Source organism: Globicephala melas, chromosome 5, assembly GCF_963455315.2.
Source record: "Globicephala melas chromosome 5, mGloMel1.2, whole genome shotgun sequence".
In the NCBI taxonomy this organism is placed as follows: Eukaryota; Metazoa; Chordata; class Mammalia; order Artiodactyla; family Delphinidae; genus Globicephala; species Globicephala melas.
Genome location: NC_083318.1, coordinates 47,303,466 through 47,325,087, shown reverse-complemented (window position 1 = coordinate 47,325,087; position 21,622 = coordinate 47,303,466). Strand labels below are relative to the sequence as shown.

The following is a 21,622-nucleotide window of genomic DNA, read 5'->3' as shown; positions in this document are numbered from 1 at the left end:
GTACATCTTGTCCAAACAATATCTGTCAGTAGAAATTTTCTTTAGCAGCTTCATATAGTCTTGGGTTTTAAGTCCATTTATTTTTTGCAACTCCCTTTGTCACAGTGTGTGATTATTTATAATATGCGAGTAATAGCAAATGCTACGACTTAACCTGTTTTCTGCTAAACTACATAAAACTCACAAATTACTGCTGAAAACAATGGGTTTCCAAATCAGCTAATCCTTAATCCAGTAAGATGCACTATAAAAAGTGTGCAATTTAACTGATAGTAATAGAAGATACTGAATTAGTCGTTAGTCTTTTTGAAGATGAACTACTCAGTTTTTAATGGTTTCCGGTAAGTGTTACTAATACTTTATCTTGTCATTACAATGCACAGAGCTTATCCAGCAGATAGGCAGTTCTGGAAAACCATCTGCTTTACTGGCCAATTTCTCTAAGAAATGATAACAGTTGTTACCTAAATGACTGACGTTCAATTTGCCAAATTCATTGTGTGCAGATCAAAGACAATATGAATTAAAATAATTTACATACAGTATTTGGATGAACAAAATGCAATACAGGATTTTGTATAAAATAAAGATTTCAATAAGACTTTTGTTTTTTCCACAGAGGAAACTATAAAATATAAAAAACTATAAAAAACTATAAAATATAATGAAAAATAGAATCAAATATATTCTTTTCTTTCCCAAAAAGGCATCAAATGGAATCAGCAGGTGCTGCAACTGAATCTGTATATTCTAAAATAATGAATTTTAAATCAAATTGAATCAAAAACTGTTCTCTAAATAAAACTTGAGAATAAATATTTTATTCTGATTGGTCTTTGAAATCCAGGTGTGGTCAGGTGATACTGACCCCACCTCCCATTCAAGTAAGAATGTCTGATAATCTGTTGACAAGTATTAATATGTTAGAGTCCCATGGGAAAAGAATTTGAAAAAGAATAGATACATCTATATGTATAACTGAATCACTTTGCTGTATACCTGAAACTAACAAAACATTGTTCATCAACTACACTCCAATATAAAATAAAATTTAAAAAAATGTTAGAGTCCCAGCTCTAATCCCATCTACTCTTATAAAACTGTTCCTGACTGGAGTAATTTTTAATTCTCTGAATCCTATGGCAACTAAGCCTGAGTCATTTCACCGAGAAGATAAAGAATGGGAGAGTGAGTAGCTATAAAGTGCCACAAAAACATAAGATGGTAACATTACTCGTGCCCTGACCCATGGCAGGTGCTCAATAAATATTGGGTAAAGAAACCAGTAAAGCTATTTGCTAGTTGTCTCTTGTAGGCACAACTCAACCTGAACACTACAGTGTCATTTCTGAGAACCCAGCTCACCTTCTGTAACAAACCAACAGTAATGGTCATAAAGTATAAAGTTTCTTAGAGATAACCTGCACTAGAACAATCACCCAACTGGGAAGTATAAAACCCAGCTCCAGCTCTGCCAGTGAATAACACTGAGACCTCTGGACAGCCACCGACCTCTCTTGGTTGTGGTTTCCTCATGTTTAAAGTGAAGAATTTGGACCAGATGATTTCTAATCTATGGCCTAAGAAGAGAAGTTGCTGTTGATAGACCCTTAAAATATTTCAGAATTGTGGCAAAGGAATAATTTCATTTGATACCAAACATACTTCAGGAAGATTGCTACCTGGTGTGACTGTGTGTTTTATCATCCCACACAACACACACGTGTGTGAAGGAGACACTATTAATAGTTACATAGGCATAGGCATATGTAACTATAGGCATAAACGGATATTGTACTGAGGCAGCCTGGGACATATGGTCACGCTGTCTTCCTCCTCTTGGGTAAAGTATTGTTGCATAAGAAAACATTTTCAGTTACATTAAATGAAACTCCCTATTTTACCACAGACTTCCATTCAGATAATAAAGTTCCTAGTAGATATTATGAATTTATTTGGCCTCCAAATAAATTTAATTAAAAATAGCCAAAGGCTATTTTATTTCATACATGACTTCCCAGGAAAAGTCACAAAACAAAAGGAAACATTTTCTTTTCTTTGGTGTACTAAAAAAGGCCCATGCTGTAGATAAACATTTATAAAAATTCCATTGACACTGGAGAGTATGTCCTCTAAGTCCTGAGCAAAGGTGTGAAGCTAGGTCCTGAAAGAAGAGGGTTCCTTAAAGAAAGGCCCTCCTCCCCCGTTTGTGAGCCCCAAAGCAGCCTCGGACTTACTTGAATCCCTTTGGCGTCAGGATGCACTTGGAGTCGTGTTGGCAGGGGTTCAGGTCCTGTGCACAGAAGTCCAGCTTCTCCTCACACAACTCACCTGTTAACATGGCAAACGGTGTTAGGTCATAGACAAAGGTTAACAGGTTTCCTGCCAGCAGGCTGTGTCATGGGTCTGAGAGGTAAGCATAGCTTGTGATTGGAAAAAATAAAAAATCACAAGACATGGAAGCAGAAGGTCTGAAATGCTGGTTCTGCTGCTAAATAGTCTTATGAATTGGGACAACACAGCTATTGTTATCTGTAACTAATAGGAGTCCCTTTAGAATGTACTATTGGAGAAGGAAATCTGAATGCTTTTCGTTTTTATTCTTTTATTATTATTATTTTAAAATTTTGGACTTTTTATTGAGGTATAACATATATCCATAAGATAAATGAATAGCTAATAAACAGTCACAAACTGAACTCACTCATGTAACCAGCATCCATGTCCAAAAACACACCATTGACCATCACTCCAGAGGCCCAACCCCAAGGGTAAGTAACCACTACCCTGACAGGACCACAGATTATTTGCACCTGTTTTTGAACTTGACATAAATAGAATCATTTGGTATGTACACCTTTATGTCTGGCTTATTCTGTTGTTTTATGTTTGAAAAGATAATCCTCAAATCTTCACAGTCTCCAAGGTTCTACAAGTCTAGAGGAAAAAGACTTTGTTTCCCTTTTATGACTTATTGCAACAGCTCAACAGTATACTCCTCAGCTACATCCGTCACGACAGAAAAAGGCAAAAGGAGAATCAATCTAGATAAAGAGCGTACACTTCTTTCTATCAGCTAGCTTATAAAGAATAATTGTCATCCATAAATGAGAGCTACAAGCATAACCATGAAGATTCTAGACACACTTTGTTGAATTGCATGTCCAATTATCTGTTAGGAAATTTCTTCATTTATAAATAACATGGTTATATTTTATTTTCAGTTACATTAGGCCAAATACGATTTTCGGTGAGAACACTTTCCCAATCATTGTGTGAGATTTTAAGGTGACTGGAAAGATGTAAAATTAAAAAGTTCTCTCCTTTTCTACCTTACCTTTAAATTAGTTTTTAATTATTTTATATGTAATAAATGAATGAATAAAGTGATACATCTATATGCAGCTGTTGTTCGTTTCCAAGAAACTATTAGAACTTTGTTCAAAGTGTGTGGATTTAAAGCAACAGAGGTTAAAACATCAGGAGTCTGCAGCAAATCTCTTTGTTATAAGACTATCCTTTTAAGGTAATACTTTGCTAACTGGTAGAAATAGTTGCTTAACAACTAAATGTGGCAAATCATTTACACTTCAAGGATCTTTTTCAGTGACTTACATATATAAATGTACTAAGCTAGGTATTACATCAATATAGTGTATGATAAGTTAGGGTTTTTTCTGTCTCTTAAAGAGAACTAATTGTACTAAAAGTCTCATATATTTCTTTTATAAGAAGCATTTCTGTGTCTGTAAATCTGTGATATAAAAAGTTTTTATCAAGATATACCTATACCTAATGAGCTATTTTTAAACAGGGTTTACTTAAAGCATCTTACATTCAATTATTATTACTTTTAGTAATACATCTTGATAGAATGTATTCATTATAATTTCTCAGCCTATCATGATGAAATCACTTTCAGTTTTCTAATCAAATCTACCTGGTTGGATAAAGGCTGTTTATAGTAGTCTATATGCAAGGCAGTTTAAATATCATTCTATGTATTCTTCACTTTATACCCAAATAAGAAATCATTTTAAAAATGATATGAAAGGGGGGGATGCTTTACTTCTTATTCATTTTGATCTAATCCAATCCAATCCAATCCAATTAAGACAATCTAAACCATAGTTCATAAGGATTTACTATATGATGAGAGCAGTATGCTTAGAATATTTGTCTTTATATCTCTGTAGAGTATGGTATGGTGATATACTAAAATAATAGTCACTGAAAGAAAAATTTATGCTTTTTAAGGCAAGAACTCCATCTTGTTGACCTATATTCAACTTGTTTCATATTCACCTCCTGAAATGATAAAGCATGTGATGTGACAGGATGGACGGAAAGATGGAAATGTTCTTTATTCTATTACACATAGCGCTGTACTCTATTACCTTATAAGCAGGTATTTATATTTTTCATATGGCATCAGGAAAGGTAAGTCAGCCCATTGGAGTGGTTAAGGGCAATGTGGTTGAGCACAGGTTAAACTTCAGCGCCCATGAGCCCCTCAAGAGATGGGAGTCTAGACAAACACTGGCTTCATAATTTGGCTCCAACCCACTCCACAAAATCACAGGAAATCCTACTCATTTGCTTTCAGCCTGGACCCTTAAAAGTCCCCAGTGATAAAGCAATAGCTTGGAACACAATGTTTGCCTGGCATTTGAGATTTCACTTTTGATCAGACAAGCAAATTAATTTTCCTTGTGCTTCTAGTTTTCAGCTTTTTTTGTTGATGAGAAGTTAAAGGTAGGGGTGTGTGTGTGTGTGTGTGTGTGTGTGTTGGTTGTTTCTGTTTGGGAGAAGAATTAGAGGGGTCAGCCAGGGAGCATACTGTTACCTCTTTAGGATAACAAGTTAGTGAATGATCGACTACAACTTGTGAAGAAAAAACACATGTCCTAAACAGAGGCATCTTTTTTTTTTTTTTTTTTTTTGTAAGGAAGTGATGTTTAGTTTTTAGATCACCTCTTCCTGATTGTGTCTGTCAGGTAAGTAAGGCATAGAGTGGGATGGAAATGGACAAGTTCTACAGTTACACTAGTAAGAGCTGTGAGGGAGTAAGGCAGGAGTGATGCTCTCTTCCCTAAAAGGGCATGATTCCTCGGAGTCCAGAAGATGTAATTCATTGCTTACTGAACATCTGTAAATGCGGTCTTTCTGAAGAATCTGATGTAGTGGTAATATGACCATACATCCTGGCTGGCTCAGGTTTATACTTGCCATCCCAGGGTAATTTTCAAGTGTCCCCACACACTCACACAGATGCCCTGATCTGGATGACAAATGCTAAGGTCACCTTGTGGGTGGGGCAGTAAAAGCTGGATCAACAGAGTTAATGCTCTCTTTGGAGTGAACCAGCATAAAGAGATCCTAGGGAGAAACTAATTGGGTGAAATGACATTTGGATTGCTGAGTTATTGCTTGGGATGGTCTTCCGCAACTTATTCAATATAAAACAGTGGACTGGTTGCAGAAAAATGAACTATTTTATTGTTCTGGTCCCCAATTCTTCATGAGTAAAATGAGGTTCTGGAATTGAAGTTGTGCAAGGTCAACTGTGGCTATAAAAACCTTTTTTTTTTAAAAAAAAAAAAGGCAAAATGCTTCTGAAGAGATGAATAATGCAGATAAGCAAGTTAGTAGAGAGAGCATTATGCTTTAACTGGACAGAACATCATTATTGTATTCAGTAAAACAGTGTCAGCATGTGCCCCAATCCCACTGAGGTACCAATACTGTGAATATTATTGCAATGAGGCAGGAATCTCAGTGCACTTGATGGTTCTTATGGGAAACAGTACCTGGAGTTGGCCTTGCTTCCTGCTTCATTTTAGATCCGTGCACCTAACTTTAATTTTCTTTCCTTATTATACACAAGGGGTCCTTCCTTAATCTTCATTTGTACTTCTGGTATCTAAAACTGTCTTTTTGTTTGCATTCCTTATTACTGCACTTACTGAAATCGTTTTAGAACTATTCCACAAGCTTCTTCCCTGATACCCATGGCGCGATCTGCCTATGGATGTTTTCAAATAAGTCTGGTAGCAAACCACCAGATTTTTAACATTGCCATATATTTTGAGTGCAAACTGTGTAAAAGGACTTATGTTAACGCTAGGAGTATAATGGTGAATAACAAAAAACGATATCCCTGTTCTCATGGAGCTTATACATGAGGGGAGGAGGAGAAAGATTTTGATCCATTAATTTCACAAGTAACTGTAAAATTGCCTGAGTGATGAATGCTAAAAAGTGTCCTGATGCTCTAGAAGGAGGACTGATGGTGAGGGAATTTTTTTCTGAAGAAGTAGGACTTGGATTGCAGGTGAAGGGGGGCGATAAAGAGCATTGGCAGTGGCTCTGTGCAGGAGGTGACAGGGCAAATATGAGCTCTCAGAGACTGGGAGTGAGCCTAGGAGAGCGTGGTGACAGAGAAGGCCACAGAGGTTGGCAGGGGCCACATGGCAGAATGCAGGCAGCAGTAGGTACCATTGAAGGGTTTTAGGATAGAGGATGGCCAGATGACATGCACACTTTGAAAAGAGCATTTGGGCTCTAGAGCAGGATGGATAGCACCGAGACAAATACAAATGGATATGAGCCATGACTTAGCTTGTACTCAGGTGGTGGTAGAGGAGATATGGATGGCCTGATGTTTAGAAGCAAAATAAATGGGAATTTGTCATGGATTGGGTTAGGGGAGGGGAGAGAGGAAGCTGTCTGGGACTTCTAGGTTTCTGGTATGAATATTTGGAAGGACCTTTCAGTGACATAGAGAACACTGAAAAGACCAGGTTTTCTGGGGCAAAAATCAAGAGTTTGTAAAATAAGGATGTGGTGTCATGGGTTGAACTGTGTCTCCCCATGCACCCCGCCCCCTTCAAAAAATATGTTGTAGCCCTCCAGTACCTCAGAATGTGACCTTATTTGGAGATAGGGTTTTTATAGAAGTAATCAAGTTAAAAGTCCTTAGGGTGGGCCCTAATCTGGTATGGCTAATGTTCTCACAGGACGAGGAAATCTGGCATAGAGGGCAGCCCACGTGAAGAGACAGAGAGGGCAGATGACCACCAACAGGCCAGCTAGAGAAGTCTGCAACAGGTCCTTCTCTCACAGTCCTCAAAAGGAGCTAACACCGCTGACACCTTGATTTTGGACTTCTAACCTCCAGAACTGTGAGACGATACATTTCTGTTATTTAAGCCACCCTGTTTGTGGTACTGGGTTGTAATAACACTAGCGAACCCATACAGGTGGTAAATTCTAAATTATTGGAGGTTTATAGTGGGGAATAAAACTTTCAAATTATGCTACTATTTCTTTTCTTCTCTTTTCTCTCTCTCTCTTTTTCTCCTTCCTTCTTTCCCTCCCTCCTTCCCTCTCTTCCTTTGGTCTCTTTCCTTTCCTACTTCATTCCATGCGGCTGTCCTCACCCATGCCTGAAATTTTCTTTAAGCTTCTCCAACAGAGTCTTTAATAAGCGATGCACGAGGAGAGGAAGTGGCCCCTAACCATGACCTTTGCACTTCAAAAGAGTCAAGGCTTGAACAGAGCGTATCAGCATAGTTTAGCCCTACATTTGCTGCCAGGGCTGGATGCCTCTCTGCAAAGCACTGTGAGTCTTGGTTGACTTGAATCAATCAGCCCTTGGCCCTCTCTCCAAGAGGCATTGGTGTTAACAGGTAAGGTTTGCAGGACAGGCTGCCCAAACAGTAACGAAGACCCTCCTCCTCTTATGGCATTGAAGGTGACAAAGGCAAGAGAATCACAAACTACTGTGTCTTGTAGAGGGGGAGAAAAGTGAGTCCAATGTCTGTTTCATCTACTTTACAATAAATCTGGAGACTGACTTGAACTTTGAATGATAGCTGCAAGTAAAAATAACTACCAACATCTCTATTATTACTAATTATAAAGTAATAATCTTGAAAGTGATTAATTTAAATTATGCCAAAGACATTCAAGCTCATGGTATGACACCTGAGTTGTCTTGTCACTAAAAATGATTTACATTTTCTACACAGACACTGAAATTTTTTAAACATGCTTTTCCTGAAAATATACTGGTTTAACTTATGGCGTTGTTGAAAATTCTTAGCTATAGTGGTTCTTTGACAAATCAATGAATATATTATATAATCCACGAGCTAATATTAAATGTTTCCTGAAACTAATAAGAATAGTGTAAGAGGAAATTAACCACATATAGTAGGATTAATTTACATGTACTCTGGAGTGAGACTTTTTAACTTAACCAAAATTCAAACCTGCTTTAGTTTCATAATTTTCATTAAAAAATGTTGGGGGGAAGATAGTTTGAGCTAGACCCAGCAAATGACAAAAGGATGCTCATGACGAAATCCTTACTCTGGAGAAGTTAAAATGTGGAAAAATTAGAGACATAAGATAGATGCTTAATTTTCCAGTATCCCTTAAGTTTCATTTAGTGACTGGAATATGGACAGCATCGTGGCCTACAAACTGGCTGAATGATATTTACTGTTATTTTATTTATTATTGAAAACTAGACTACACAGATGCAAAGTTCATTATTACCCTTAAAGAGACTTCTTCTCTTGGCAAGGTAAACTGTGCTATTTAGAGAGAAGACATTTTTGAAGAGTTATTGGATGGACAACTAGCTGTTTTCTATCTACCAAGAAATCTGGGCAACAGCATGTCTTGCTGAGGCTTATTCAGTTCTCAAAGCCTGCTCAGCAGAGAAAAGGTTGGTCATCTTGTCCCTAGATCAGGATTTCAGGAATTTTCCAACTCAAACTACTCTGTTTAAAATATTCACTTTTTTCACTAATAGAGCAATAAGAAAGGGTGGGTTTGAATTAATAAGTATCTCATTTATATTTTTCCCAAAGTTAGCCCTGTAAATTCAGGTTGGCCATATTTACAAACACAAACAATTTTAAATACAGGTTCATGGCATTGTTGGAACACTTAACTCTCACTAGATTTTGCTAATGTAACCAGATTAGTTTCTTTTTTCTCTGAAACAGAAATAATCTCAGAGTCCATTCTGGGGACCACGGATGTATGAAGGAGGTGGGGAGGATTCCAGGGCTGACACTGCAGCCTGTTCTTGTTCCTATTCATAAACTGTTTGTTCCTGTTCATAAACTAGTTTCTTTTTTAATATGAAAGGATCATTACTATTGATAATAATGGAAAGGGAACTCATGACAGCAAACTGAATAATTGAACCAGCATTCTAGTGTTATATTTAAACTGTTATGACATTTTCAAATATACTTATAACAAGGGAGGAAGTCTGGTTGAATTCCTGACAGCATCCCCAGGACACAGAGTTTTGGAGGGTCAAATGCATCATTCTTCAAATATTTGCATTTTGAGCTCTTGCTTCGCTCAAGAAAAACCTAGAAAAATGGTACTAATTTTACTCTATTTGAATTGGCACAGAGAGGGAAGGTACCAAAAAAAGCAACCTATTGGAAATAAATTGAGATTTAATTTCTTAAAAGTACACTACTTGAGGGCAAGGGATAGATACCTTTATTTATAGTTTTGTATCTCTTCATTGCCCTTGCATTTGCTAGCAAATTATCTGGCACAAGTTAGATACTCGATGGCTGTTGAAAAATGTGAAAACACTTATTTGATTGCTTTTCAAAGGAAAATACTTTACAAATTGTTAATGAAGGAGACCCAGATGGCATAAGGGGTAATTTAAGGAGGAAGAGAGAATAAGGAATACTGGTAGCAGATTTGTGTTTTGAGATCCCACCCTCACGTATGGCCTTGTAGGCCAAACTTGAGGGGTAGCCTATTGACTCAGATATCTTGACAATCTTGTCTGCCAAATGATGACTATCCCAATCAGAAACAGAGAGGATGAACTCGGGAATCAAGAGGAAGTGTGAGTGTAAATGGCTTGTCTGAGAAAGATTAAGATAAATGGACCTGAATGTTTCTCATTACATAATTTGAAAAATTCCATACATACAATTCCTCAAAAAAATTGTACATTTCCCATTTGTTCTTTATTCATGTAAAGAATAGCATTCTCTCTCCTCTCACAGACCTTGCAATGTAGCAGGGAGATGCATGAACTGTATTAGAGGGTGGACACAGCTGATGGGATTATGGGAGTCATTCCAGAACAGGTTAACTGAATTGGACCTGAAGGAAAAACATTTCTGTTTTCTTCTCTTTTGCTGAACCAGGCTAGCCCTACCTGTTGCCTACTCTGCTCAACATTATCATCCCAGGCACCAGAGCACATCAACGTGAGCAGAAGCCCATTCTCCAATCTGAATATTTAGTATCCTTATCAGTAGTGATAGTAATAGTTGAATTTATTTCATCAGTAAGTAAAGGATTACTCATGAACAGTGTGTTTCTGCTTCTTATTTTTATAAAAGAGCTAACTCTTCCTAAAGGCTCCTTTTAATAATAATCTGATGTTTTCTTATTCGTGTTTATTATCCTGAAACTTGTTCTATCAATTAGCAATAGTTAATTGTTACATAATATAATCAATAAACTATCTAGATAATACCCACTTCTCTAAGCTTAATTAAATCCAATTGTTAGTAGAGAAATATCGGGACTTGATCTTGAGGAGCCATGAACTTTTGAAGATATATTAGCCACTGATAAATGTCCTCTGGTGCAAAGGGTGTACAAAATGGGACACAAGCATAAGCGGAAAAAGCCAAAGTATAACCTCATGAGATAAAGTTTATCATAATTCAAAACAGGAAGGCTCAAGGAAATATGCTATAAATGTGGATATTGATGTTTCAGAAAAGAAAATCATTTTATAATCTCACTTTTGTTCTACGTGACATGAAATGGGTTGCTCCATAATGCTTGTCTGCCTGAAAGTTTGATTAGTCTTTGTGTTCAGAAACAATTCTTTCTCTTTATTTAAAAACTAGTCAAGTAGCTATACTTTGCTGTTAACTTTCTTGGAATATGAGAAGTGATGGCTTTGTACTGGTGAAATAACTGACCTAATCTGAACTTGCAATGAAGAATCAAACCAAAGAGTCTGCCTGGTAGACAAGGGTAATGTTTTATGTATTTTCATATCACTTTCAATTCTGAGCATAGTATTCTGAATAAGGTATTTTCTCAATAAATATCTTTTGAATTTTTAAAATGGAAAAACTTACCTCTCCAAATAAATAAACAAAAAAGGAAGTGTTTTTCAGTACTTCCTCATTGGAACATTATGGCTAAATAATGTAGCCAATTCCAACAGCTACTGAAACTATAAAAATATTTAACTTCGTTTCAAAATAAATAAATCCAAATTAGATTGAATAAGCCTTGGTTAAGCTAAATGGTTGTTCTGAACTCAATGGGCCCTGCCTATTAACTAAAGAGCAAATAGGATCTTTAAAATGTTTTCTGAGATTCAAATGCATTTAAGAAGGCTTTGAGAGGTTGGAACATGAATGCAAACCACAAAATATAATTAGGCTGCCAAAGTCCTCTCTCTAGTTAAAAACGACTGCAAGTATGAGTGCAGCTATATTGACTTTGACAAAAAAGACCTTACACAGCTTGAGGCACAATTAATGAGAGAAGGAGTCACTGTTATTAAGAGATCATGACAATCCAAAAATATACAAAAAACCTAAAAAAGTACAGCCAAATTCAAGAGTTCTTCAGTATTCAGTATTTCCTTACACTTCAATGTAGAATAAGAGGGTAAAGAGAACCAAAGACTTATTCTCAAATAAAGCCTTTCCATTGGAAGTGAGCATGGCAAATAAAATGACAAAATAATAATTTTTAAAAAGACAGTAAAACTGTCTTTTTACTGAAAAAAGACTGAAGACCATGAGGCGGAGGAATTTCCTTCACACATATAACTTACTTTAGGTAGAATTTTCTTTATCAAAATTCCGTAAGAATTCTTCCGTCATTAGGAATGACATCAAACCATCTACACCATGTCACTGTAGTGATGATGGTTGGAACTAAATGATCCAAAACTTAAATTTGTCCTCTCTGACAGCCCTTGATACTTCTGGAGTATAGACATATAACATTTTCAAGTGTTTTCTTATACATTCTTCCATGTTATTCTCAAACATCTAAAGGAGGTGGGACAGATGTCATTAGACTATGACAGGCCCCACAGTTGATAAATTTTAGTGCCAAGAGAGAAATTTTAGCTTTTCCCGTTAGCTTCATAAATTCATCAGTATCCCACCTGCCCTATGTGATGGAAGGTAGGCTAGTCATCAGGGGAATTAGTTAATTAATTGTACAGACACCGATTAGGCACTTTCTTTTTTTCATGTGTAGATAAAGTAGACTGCCTGTCTGCACCTGAATTTTGTTTTCTTTACAAACACACCTAAGGGTCAATTACTTACAGCCAGCTGAAGAGACAGCAGAAGAAAAGCTTATTTGGCACAAAGGATTAGTCAGAGCCACTGTGGATGTGAAAAGATGCCAAGTCTGGAAGATGGCAGCAAATAAGAAGGGACTGGTTCCAGGGGAAGGTCTCCAAATTACAGTGCAGGCCTTGGGGCCAGTTAGACACTGGTTTGCATCTAGATCCCTACTTACAAGGTATGTATCCTTGGGTAAGTACTTTGTCACTGTTTTACACAAGGTATTGCTCAAGTCCTTATTGCTCATATCTGCAGAGTTCTTTTTAAATTAACAATATGTCAGCTAATAACAGAGTTTCTTTTTATTTAAGAAAATTATGCTGGGTGCTGTAAAGAAGTTGAAATTTCATTTCTAGTTATGTTTTGGATTCAAATAATAGAAAATGGTTTGACTGTTTTTTAAAGCAAATTCAGTCAGCAGCAGATTCTTGAAAATAAGAGACATCTTTTATAAAGATAAGCATGAGGTTTAGTCAACACATGAAACCATGTGGTGATGTAAAACAATATCATACTGCCAATCTTGCTCCCGAGAGTATATATAACTATTTAAGGACACTTTCCTGTGACAGAATAATTGCCATCGTGTTTTCTGAGATAGAATCGGACCTTAGACATCTCTGCCCCAGACCACCAACTGTTTTAGTACTTGTAAAAAAGAAAAGATGACATTTTACCAAGGATGGTATTGGATGCATTAATCCACAGAGAATGTACAGGCTATATTTTTTACATTCCCAAATAGGAAACAACTCTTTTTTTCATGTTTTTTAACTTAACTCTGCACATAGTAAGTGTAAGTGACTAAACACAGTAAATCATCTGAACAATGCAACAGAAAAAAAAAAAAATGAAGTCCTTAGCAAGAGGAGACAGAGCTGCTATACAATATAGTCCATGTTAGCCCTATAATCATACTGCTAATGCCTTACATACAACTGCAACTGTCAAGACAAGCACCCTTTTAGGATGCTGTGCTTGTACTTGGCACTTAAAGACTCTTGGTAAGCTGAGTGAAAATACAATGTTATTAGGTATAATTCTGAATCTTTAAGATAAAAATTTAACAAAGATTTCATGATGATTCTCCAGACATGTTGATCACCCTGAGCACTACAGGACTTCCTTTCCTGGGCCTTGAGGTATTTGGAAAGCCATGCAGACCATAAAGTGTCAATGGTTAGATATGGCTCTTTTTATGCTTTAAAAACACTGCCTAGTACTCGTGACATTCTATGAGTTTGACAATGTCATTTTATAAATCAACCTCTTGGGCTTTGTAATTTTTATTTTATAAAATGTTTTAATAAATGTATATATCTTTTAATACTTTTCATGTTTCAAATTACTAAAGATATTAATTTAAAGTTATGGGAAAATTCTCACTATTTAAAATTTTTTCTAGCTACAGCCTATGTACTGTACTAAATGACATGTTTTTCATGATAAAAATAATACATGTTTGGGATACCTTTAAAAAAGGAAAAGCATACAGACAAGTAGAAACTAGAAAGCATTAGTCTTGATTTTTAGCCACTTCTTCTGCCCACTCAGAGAATTTCTTTCACAGTCTTCCAGAAATTGGTAAAGTGCATTTCAGATACCCTCTTTATACTGTTTGGCATAGCTATCTACATATCAAGGATCTGAATGACTGATTTGACATATTGATCTCAGATTTCATTTTTGTCAACATTCCTTTTACCATGTCCATACCATGAAATCTATGTAGCTCTGAAAGAAAGAGGGAAACTAAAATAAAATAATAGACTTAAAAGGCAACTAACCTTTTTCCACCTCATTCAGATTAGCAGCTGGCAGCAACAAAGACAGAAGAGACAAAAGACGTTTTACATTGCAGTACACAGCGGAGCACAGGAAGCCAAAGCACAGCATTAACAACAGAGAAGCCCAGGGTGAGAGAGCAAACTGAAGCAAGGCTTAGATTTCTTACCTACAGCCGGGCCAAACGCACAAACAAGGAGAAAATGAGGTAAAAGGCAGATGCCATCACAGGCAGCAAGAGATCTGTGGCTAAACCGGTGATTTAACAACAGGCAACTTTACTTTGTAAGATGTGTACATAATGGTTTGTGTGTGGGCATTGGAGATTTGAAAAACAGAGAGATAATGGTACAAAATGGAAAAATTAAAATGTTCTGAAATTTTTTCCCACAAAATACATTCTAAGCCTTTACACACCCAACTTGTATGGAAACTTTCATTTACTGAATGTATGCCATCCCATTAAGCAATACCCCATGGTTAAAATGTGATCGATTTTGTATCATCTTTGAGTGTGGTCCTGTGAGAAGAGGGTTAATTAAGAAACATAGTCTTGACACAGCAGATCCAGGGTTCTGGCTCTTAGGAAACATTCAAAACCACATTTTTCGATGCAATACCTGAATTCATACCAGAGCTTAAGAAAAGGTGTCAAGTTTTTCAACATCGCAGGGGTGCCACACTTACAACGTTCACTTTTGTAAGTTCTGGGCTAGTGCAATTTGAGGAAGTTTTTAAAACTTTACTTTCAAGAAGTGCCTTATTTTTAGAAAGGACATAATATTTATTTTAAGAGTGACCAACCATCACCAAAAACACAATCTCTCAAGCTACTATTAAAACCCTGGAGTGAATTTTTAAATTATTTGTTTAGCAATTTCAGTGTCTTATTAATCCTTAGCACAGTGATTTTAATTTAGAATCATAGTGACTTAAACTTCTCAAAAATTAATCTTGTCTGAAGAATACTAGCAATCAACAGTCATATGTTATACATAGGACAGATGATGGATTGAATTAGGTAGAAAATAACAGTTTGGATGCTTTCGGTGGGGAGGGGATAGTAACGGTTACATAACAGAAAAACAATACTGACCCTTAAAATTTATGTTGTCAATCCCTGCAGCGGGAAAGGACAGAGTTTTGTCCTATAATAAATCAATAACTATTTACTGTGAAGTTCTGGTTACATGGGCTTAAATAAATTTAATAAATTTCTCAACAGTGGTTCATTTTATTTTGAACACATGTAGCCATGTTTTACAGCCTGCCCGTCATATCATGACCTCTCTGTCAGACTGATTTCAGATCTTTGAATTTTCTCTATTAACATATCATATCCATTCTGATTCTTAACGTGGGTGCCAAATGTAAAAACTTTCACCATATTAATTTACAAGTTTTTCCTATGAAGTCTTATTTGTTCCTACTAGAGAGTTCATTTTCTCACTGAATGCCTCAGAGATACAGAGTAAAAAAAAAATCTCCAAACAGAAAAGCAACTTATAACTTGAATGATTTTTAAGCAGTGACAACATTATTATATTTTCTGAGCACAGAAGGGGTTCTGTTCCAAGATCTCATGCTCATTAATCAGATTCCAAACTTAAATCAAAAACAATACAGCCATGATATAAGAAAATGTCTCCCTGACTGCAGACTTGGATGAAGCAGGATATAAAGCTCTGGAGTACAATTTATAACCTCCTATAATTAAAGGCCATTTATGTGCCACTGATTTCAAAATCTGCAGATGGTTGTTTGATATTTTGTAAATGAGTTCATTTCACATATGGACAAAAATGCTACAGCTAATAGATGATTTACAAATATGTCTGATTTAGGTATCTGCTCTAATGCCAGTTTGCAAAACTCTTCACTTCCCACAAAACCCAACCCAAAGTTATAGTGATAGTATCTTCATGTTTTGTATGCTATGAACTTTCTATAGAGTGCAATGTTTATCCTTAGCCTGAATTAAGGCAAACTGATACCTGCAATAGATATGACTGAAAAAACCAGAGGAGTCTCAATTCTTGTTGAGCACCAAACGGCCCTTGACAAATAGTCATAGCAGGTTCCCACATGATAGCTTTTATAGATGTCACGTTTTGGCTCTAAAGTGGTTGTGCTAATAAGCTTTGGAGTTTTTTGGATGTGTTTCAAAGAAAGAGATCTGACACAGGGAAATGAAGCTTCGTAATACTTTTCAGAGGAAGTTGCACTGAACTGAATCATTTTAGGATGCAGAAAACGTGTTTAAGAAGATCAGGTGTGAAGGGATCTTGGAAAACAAAGGGAGAGAAGGTAAAACAAAGACTCAAAGAGATGGATAAGGAATGAAGTAGAGCACATCTAAAGCCAAAGGCGGACCCAACCAAACCAACGCAGAAGAGACTGCCACTTTATGTAAATTATCATGGAAAAGGTATGAAGCATCTGAATACAGCAGTGCTGTCAGGTCTAGGTTTTCATTGGTAAGGGGATATAGAAAAATTCCTGGTTTCTGTGCTCAGGAACACATTGGCTAACCAAACTGTGCTGGAAATACTCGGATCCAATTTGTCCTGGTCAGAGTAGGTTAGTTTAAAGAGGTCTCTGACATTAAGTGAATTAAGTTCTTCCTATAATGATCAGAACAATGACAGGATAGAGAACTGTCTCTAAGAAGGTACTAGCTACAGATTTTGGTGCAAGCATTGGGCTGCTTGTGTAAGTCTAAATTAGCCCATCCAGAAAAACTCAGATTCTCGGGGTAGCTCCAAGGGCTCGAGAATCAGTGCACTCAGGCTAATGGCATGTATGTGAGGTGTGACACAAGTAAAGCTCGTGTGAATGTCAAAGCTACGTAACACCTAAACTCTTCCTAGCTATGTTAGAATGGGTGCATATTAGACATACTTGCTATCCTTAATTAATGCAAAATAACAAAGAATTCAAATTCTGGCCACTAAGGAGTCCAAGTGCTATATATATATATATATATATATATATATAAAATAGAGTAACTGGTGATACATGCTAAAATTTCTACTGGAAACTCAGTATATTACTTCGTATGGCATCAGGTACTTCACTGGTGTGAAAAAAAAAATCATACCATAGAAAAGGCAGCTGCAGAATCTCTCAAACAGACGCGGGATATTAGAACAAAAACTCATTATTCTATTTAGCATCTTCCCATCAAGAAAGTACCTCTTAAAATGCAAAGTTTGAGTATTCCATAAAAGCTTAAATTTCAGTGCTTTTCTAACAAATCCCTGGGAAAATTAATCATACAGATGTGCTTCCATTTTTCATGTCTAGAGATGTTAACCTCAGTCATCCAAGTAGCTATTTTACCCTCTGATATTCTTAACTATGTATATGGAAATAAATACAATTAATGAAAAATACCCAGCCGAATGAAAATGGTAACTTTGAATAGAGTGACAGAATGTACTTCTCCATTTTTTCTTACAAATAAAATATGTAACATTCTCCTTTTCTCTACCAATTTTAAAACTAAATGGTTTATTAAGAATGTAACTATGAAGTTTCTTATTCATAGCCACAAAAATTGATCAAAATAGATATTCTGACATAATAAGTAAGTTGTAAACTTGATGTTGACTTTATAGCAAATTGGTTTATCCAGGGCAGAAGTTTAGCAGTTTGGATAGTCTCATGAGAGTTACCACCTTTATTCCTGACATTTTGTATCAAGATAGAAAAAAAAAAGGTGGGGTGGGGGGAGAATGGTCTGATAAGATTATCCAAAGCGATCAGCATCTTCCTAATGTGATCTATTTTGAAGGACATGAGTTGCTACATGCAAACACTCACTGATGAATAAACAAGTATGGACACGAAGAATCTCAAATGCTTGGTTATTTTTTGCCTATGTAAAGAAATGCTGCCTTTTCACATATGTTTCGGTGGGTTGGTCTGCATAGGAAAAGTGCTTTGCATGAAAATGTCATTCAGTTGTGGGACTAAAAGCTTCAGTATGATAACTTCCTTTGTGCTGGAAAGTATTACTTTATGATGGATGCTTATGTTCTAACTGAGCTCCCCAGGACTTTTATTTGGTTGGCTGAAACCATCTTTAACTCCGTCTGTTATTACATTACAGCTAATTTCCAAAACAACTATCAGTTATTGAATAATACAATGGTCTACTAAACACATGCAGCATAGTGCCAGTGGTGCTTTCAAACAGATACACGGATTGATGGAATAGCATTTCCTAGTCTTCCTACCTGTGTACTCAGGTGGGCAAAGGCATGTGTAGTTATTAATTCCATCGACGCATGTAGAGTTATTTTCACAGTCATTATCTTCACAGTCATCAACATTGATTTCACAATTTTCTCCTTCAAATCCATCAGCACAAATACACCTGAACGCCAGGGGAAGAAAAGACAAAAGACACCTTCCTATATTTCCAAACCATATGGTCTAAATATTGAAAAAAACTAAATACACTCATCAATTACAGAGATTTTAACGACAAGAAATTGATTTTTTAAATGCTTTTAAATGACACATTGTAAGCATCAATTTAAGTTAATATCCCCCAAATCAGAAACAATTTGAGAAAGAAAATTTATGCTGGCTGCAAGATGGCAAATGGCCCCATGGTCCTATAAGTCAATAAATCCAATACATTTGCAGGTTTAAAAAATGAGAAAAGTTTACTCTACAGCCCTAGATATCTTAATCTCTAGTTGTGTTCTAATAAAATAATTCATGCTTATTTGCTCATAAATGAGGAGGAATGATTCTGATTTTTAAAAAATTACACTTACTAACTTATGTGTAATGTTCTTGATGTGTCAAAGCAAAATAGAAATCTAAAAATAAAACTTTGTCTTCCTTGTAATTATAAAATATGAATATTCTCTTTAACTCTCAACAAATACAATTTTTCACTGGCATAATACATTGTACCTTTCATCTTGCTAGGCATCAGAATAATCTTTGAGTAAAGGCTTGATGAAAAAGAGACAACTTCATAACAGAAGGCAGAAATGAAGTATATGTATTATAAAAAGTGGTATTTCTAACAAGCTTTAGTAGTAGATTAGCATTCTTATGCGAAGTTATTAGTTTTCATTGTAAGAACTCTGTTTCATGATTCATGAAGTAGATCTGAAGTAACTGTACTGTATGATTAAATAACTCGCGATTAAAAATGTTCACAGCATGTTTGTCTACACATATGGTGGCTTGGAAATGAGTCATTACTTTTCTGTTTCAATGAGACCCACATCTTATCATTACACACAGTCTGTTAAAGCAACACACAAAACAACAGATGGATATATGCCTTGCAGTAGGGGACTATTTGACTATTAATTAGCTTAACAGAGCCACTAATTTGTCTTGACCTAATCTGACTTGATTAGTTCCAATGTACGCATGTGCGTGTTTTTAAATTGCTTGGCTTTGTAGCATCCTGAGCTGAGAATACTGTAATGTCTCCATTTGTTTTTATATCGAAATATCTCTGCAAGGGACTAATACATACTTTCCTTATGAACAGAATTTCTGGTACTCTTTTCAAAACAAAGCCCTTGGATTTAAAAAGGAAAAATGAATCTTTGCTTATTCTTGCTCCAATACGTCAGACACAGAAGATCACAGACCAATGACCTACCAGAAGCCATCTTTTTCTCCTTCTTTTAAGTGGCAAGTTCCTCCATGTTTACATGGGTTACTGATGCATGCATGAATTGGAACATCACAGTCCTGCCCCTGGACAAGGAATGGTCAAGTTGAGTGTAAATAAAGTAGTACTCAGCACATAGAGAAAGCACAACAGAATAATAAAGACCCACCAAGGAAAGCTACGTTTTCAGATCTTGGTTCCCACAACAGCTTCTACTTACCTTGAAACCATATGGACAGGTGCAGCGATAAAAGTCAACTGGATCATTGTTACAGGTGCCATCATTTTTACATGGATTTGATAAGCAGGGATTACATTTAGCTAGAATATTGACATCTACAGGACCTAAAAATTGATTGAAAAATATGAGAAGTGGATGCTTTCTGTTTTCAGTTCACTTAAAATTATTTCAATGCCTTAATGTAACAGTACATTTTGTATAAAATTATTATTGGTCACATATCCATATGTGTTTCTCTTCCATGACAAAACCAGAAATCAGCATCATCATAATTATCTTTAAGAACGCAACAGGAGGCCATCTCATTGGGAGTTAATAGTGAAACTCTCTCATGTCAGAGTAGGGCTCTGAGTTGTGAGCTTAGGTAGTTAAGAGCTGACATTAGTGATGCCAGCATCAAAGGGTCAGTCCCCTCATTAGCTGACTAGCTAATGCGGATGCTTTCCATGGCCAGTGCCTGCAACTTAACTCAGGCGGCTGGTATGGAAAGCCATGGATTCCAAAGAGGACTGTGGGTGTGTGTGCTAGGGGATGGGTGGGCAAGGTTTGGAATAAGTACAAACTCAGGAGACCTTCAAGATGGTGGAGGAGTAAGAAGTGGAGTTCACCTTCCTCCCCACAAATACATCAGAAATACATCTACATGTGGAACAACTCCTACAAAACCTACTGAATGCTGGCAGAAGACCTCAGACTTCCCAAAAGATATATATATATATATTTTTTTTTTTCTTCCTTTTTACTTTTTGTGAGTGTGTATGTGTATGCTTCTTTGTGTGATTAAGTTTGTATAGCTTTGCTTTTACCATTTGTCCTAGTGTTCTGTCCATTTTTTTTTTAAGTATAGCTTATAGTGCTTGTTACCATTGGTGGATTTGTTATTTGGTTTGGTTGCTCTCTTCTTTCTTTCTTTCTTTTATTACTTTTAATTTTTTTTATTTTTAATAATTTTTCATTTTTTATTTTAATAACTATTTCCTCCTTCCCTTCCTTCCTTCCTTCCTTCCATCCATCCATCCATCCATCCATCTTTTTTTCTCCCTTATCTTCTGAGCCATGTGGCTGACAGGGTCTTGGTGCTCCAGGCAGGTGTCAGCCTTGTGCCTCTGAGGTGGGAGAGCCAAGTTCAGGACACTGGTCCACCAGAGACCTCCTGGCTCCATGTAATATCAAATGGTGAAACCTCTCCCAGAGATGTCCGTCTCAGTGGAAAGACCCAGTTCCACTCAATGACCAGCAAGCTACAGTGCTGGACATCCCATGCCAAACAACTAGCAAGACAGGGACACAGCCCCACCCATTACCAGAGATGCTGCCTAAAATAATAATAAGGTCACAGACACCACAAAACACACCACTGGATGCAGTCCTGCCCACCAGAAAGACAAGATCCAGCCTCATCCATCAGAACACAGGCACTAGTCCCCTCCACCAGGAAGCCTACACAACCCACTGAACCAACCTTAGCCACTGGGGGGCAGACACCAAAAACAACGGGACTATGAATCTGCACCCTGTGAAAAGGAGACCCCAAACACAGTAAGTTAA

General features: G+C 36.5%; 1 protein-coding gene across 2 annotated transcripts in view; it reads right to left on the bottom strand.

The window, feature by feature from the left end:
• The window catches only part of SLIT2 (slit guidance ligand 2), a 382,749-nt gene that overhangs the window by 24,336 nt on the left and 336,791 nt on the right, over positions 1–21,622 (bottom strand). For both annotated transcript variants that reach the window (XM_030864309.2, XM_030864311.2), the window contains 4 exons: positions 20,054–20,178; positions 19,822–19,919; positions 18,422–18,561; positions 2,238–2,331 (listed from right to left, as the gene is read on the bottom strand). In XM_030864309.2, the coding sequence (XP_030720169.1) occupies positions 2,238–2,331; positions 18,422–18,561; positions 19,822–19,919; positions 20,054–20,178 (457 nt within the window). The remainder of the gene's footprint in view (positions 1–2,237; positions 2,332–18,421; positions 18,562–19,821; positions 19,920–20,053; positions 20,179–21,622) is intronic.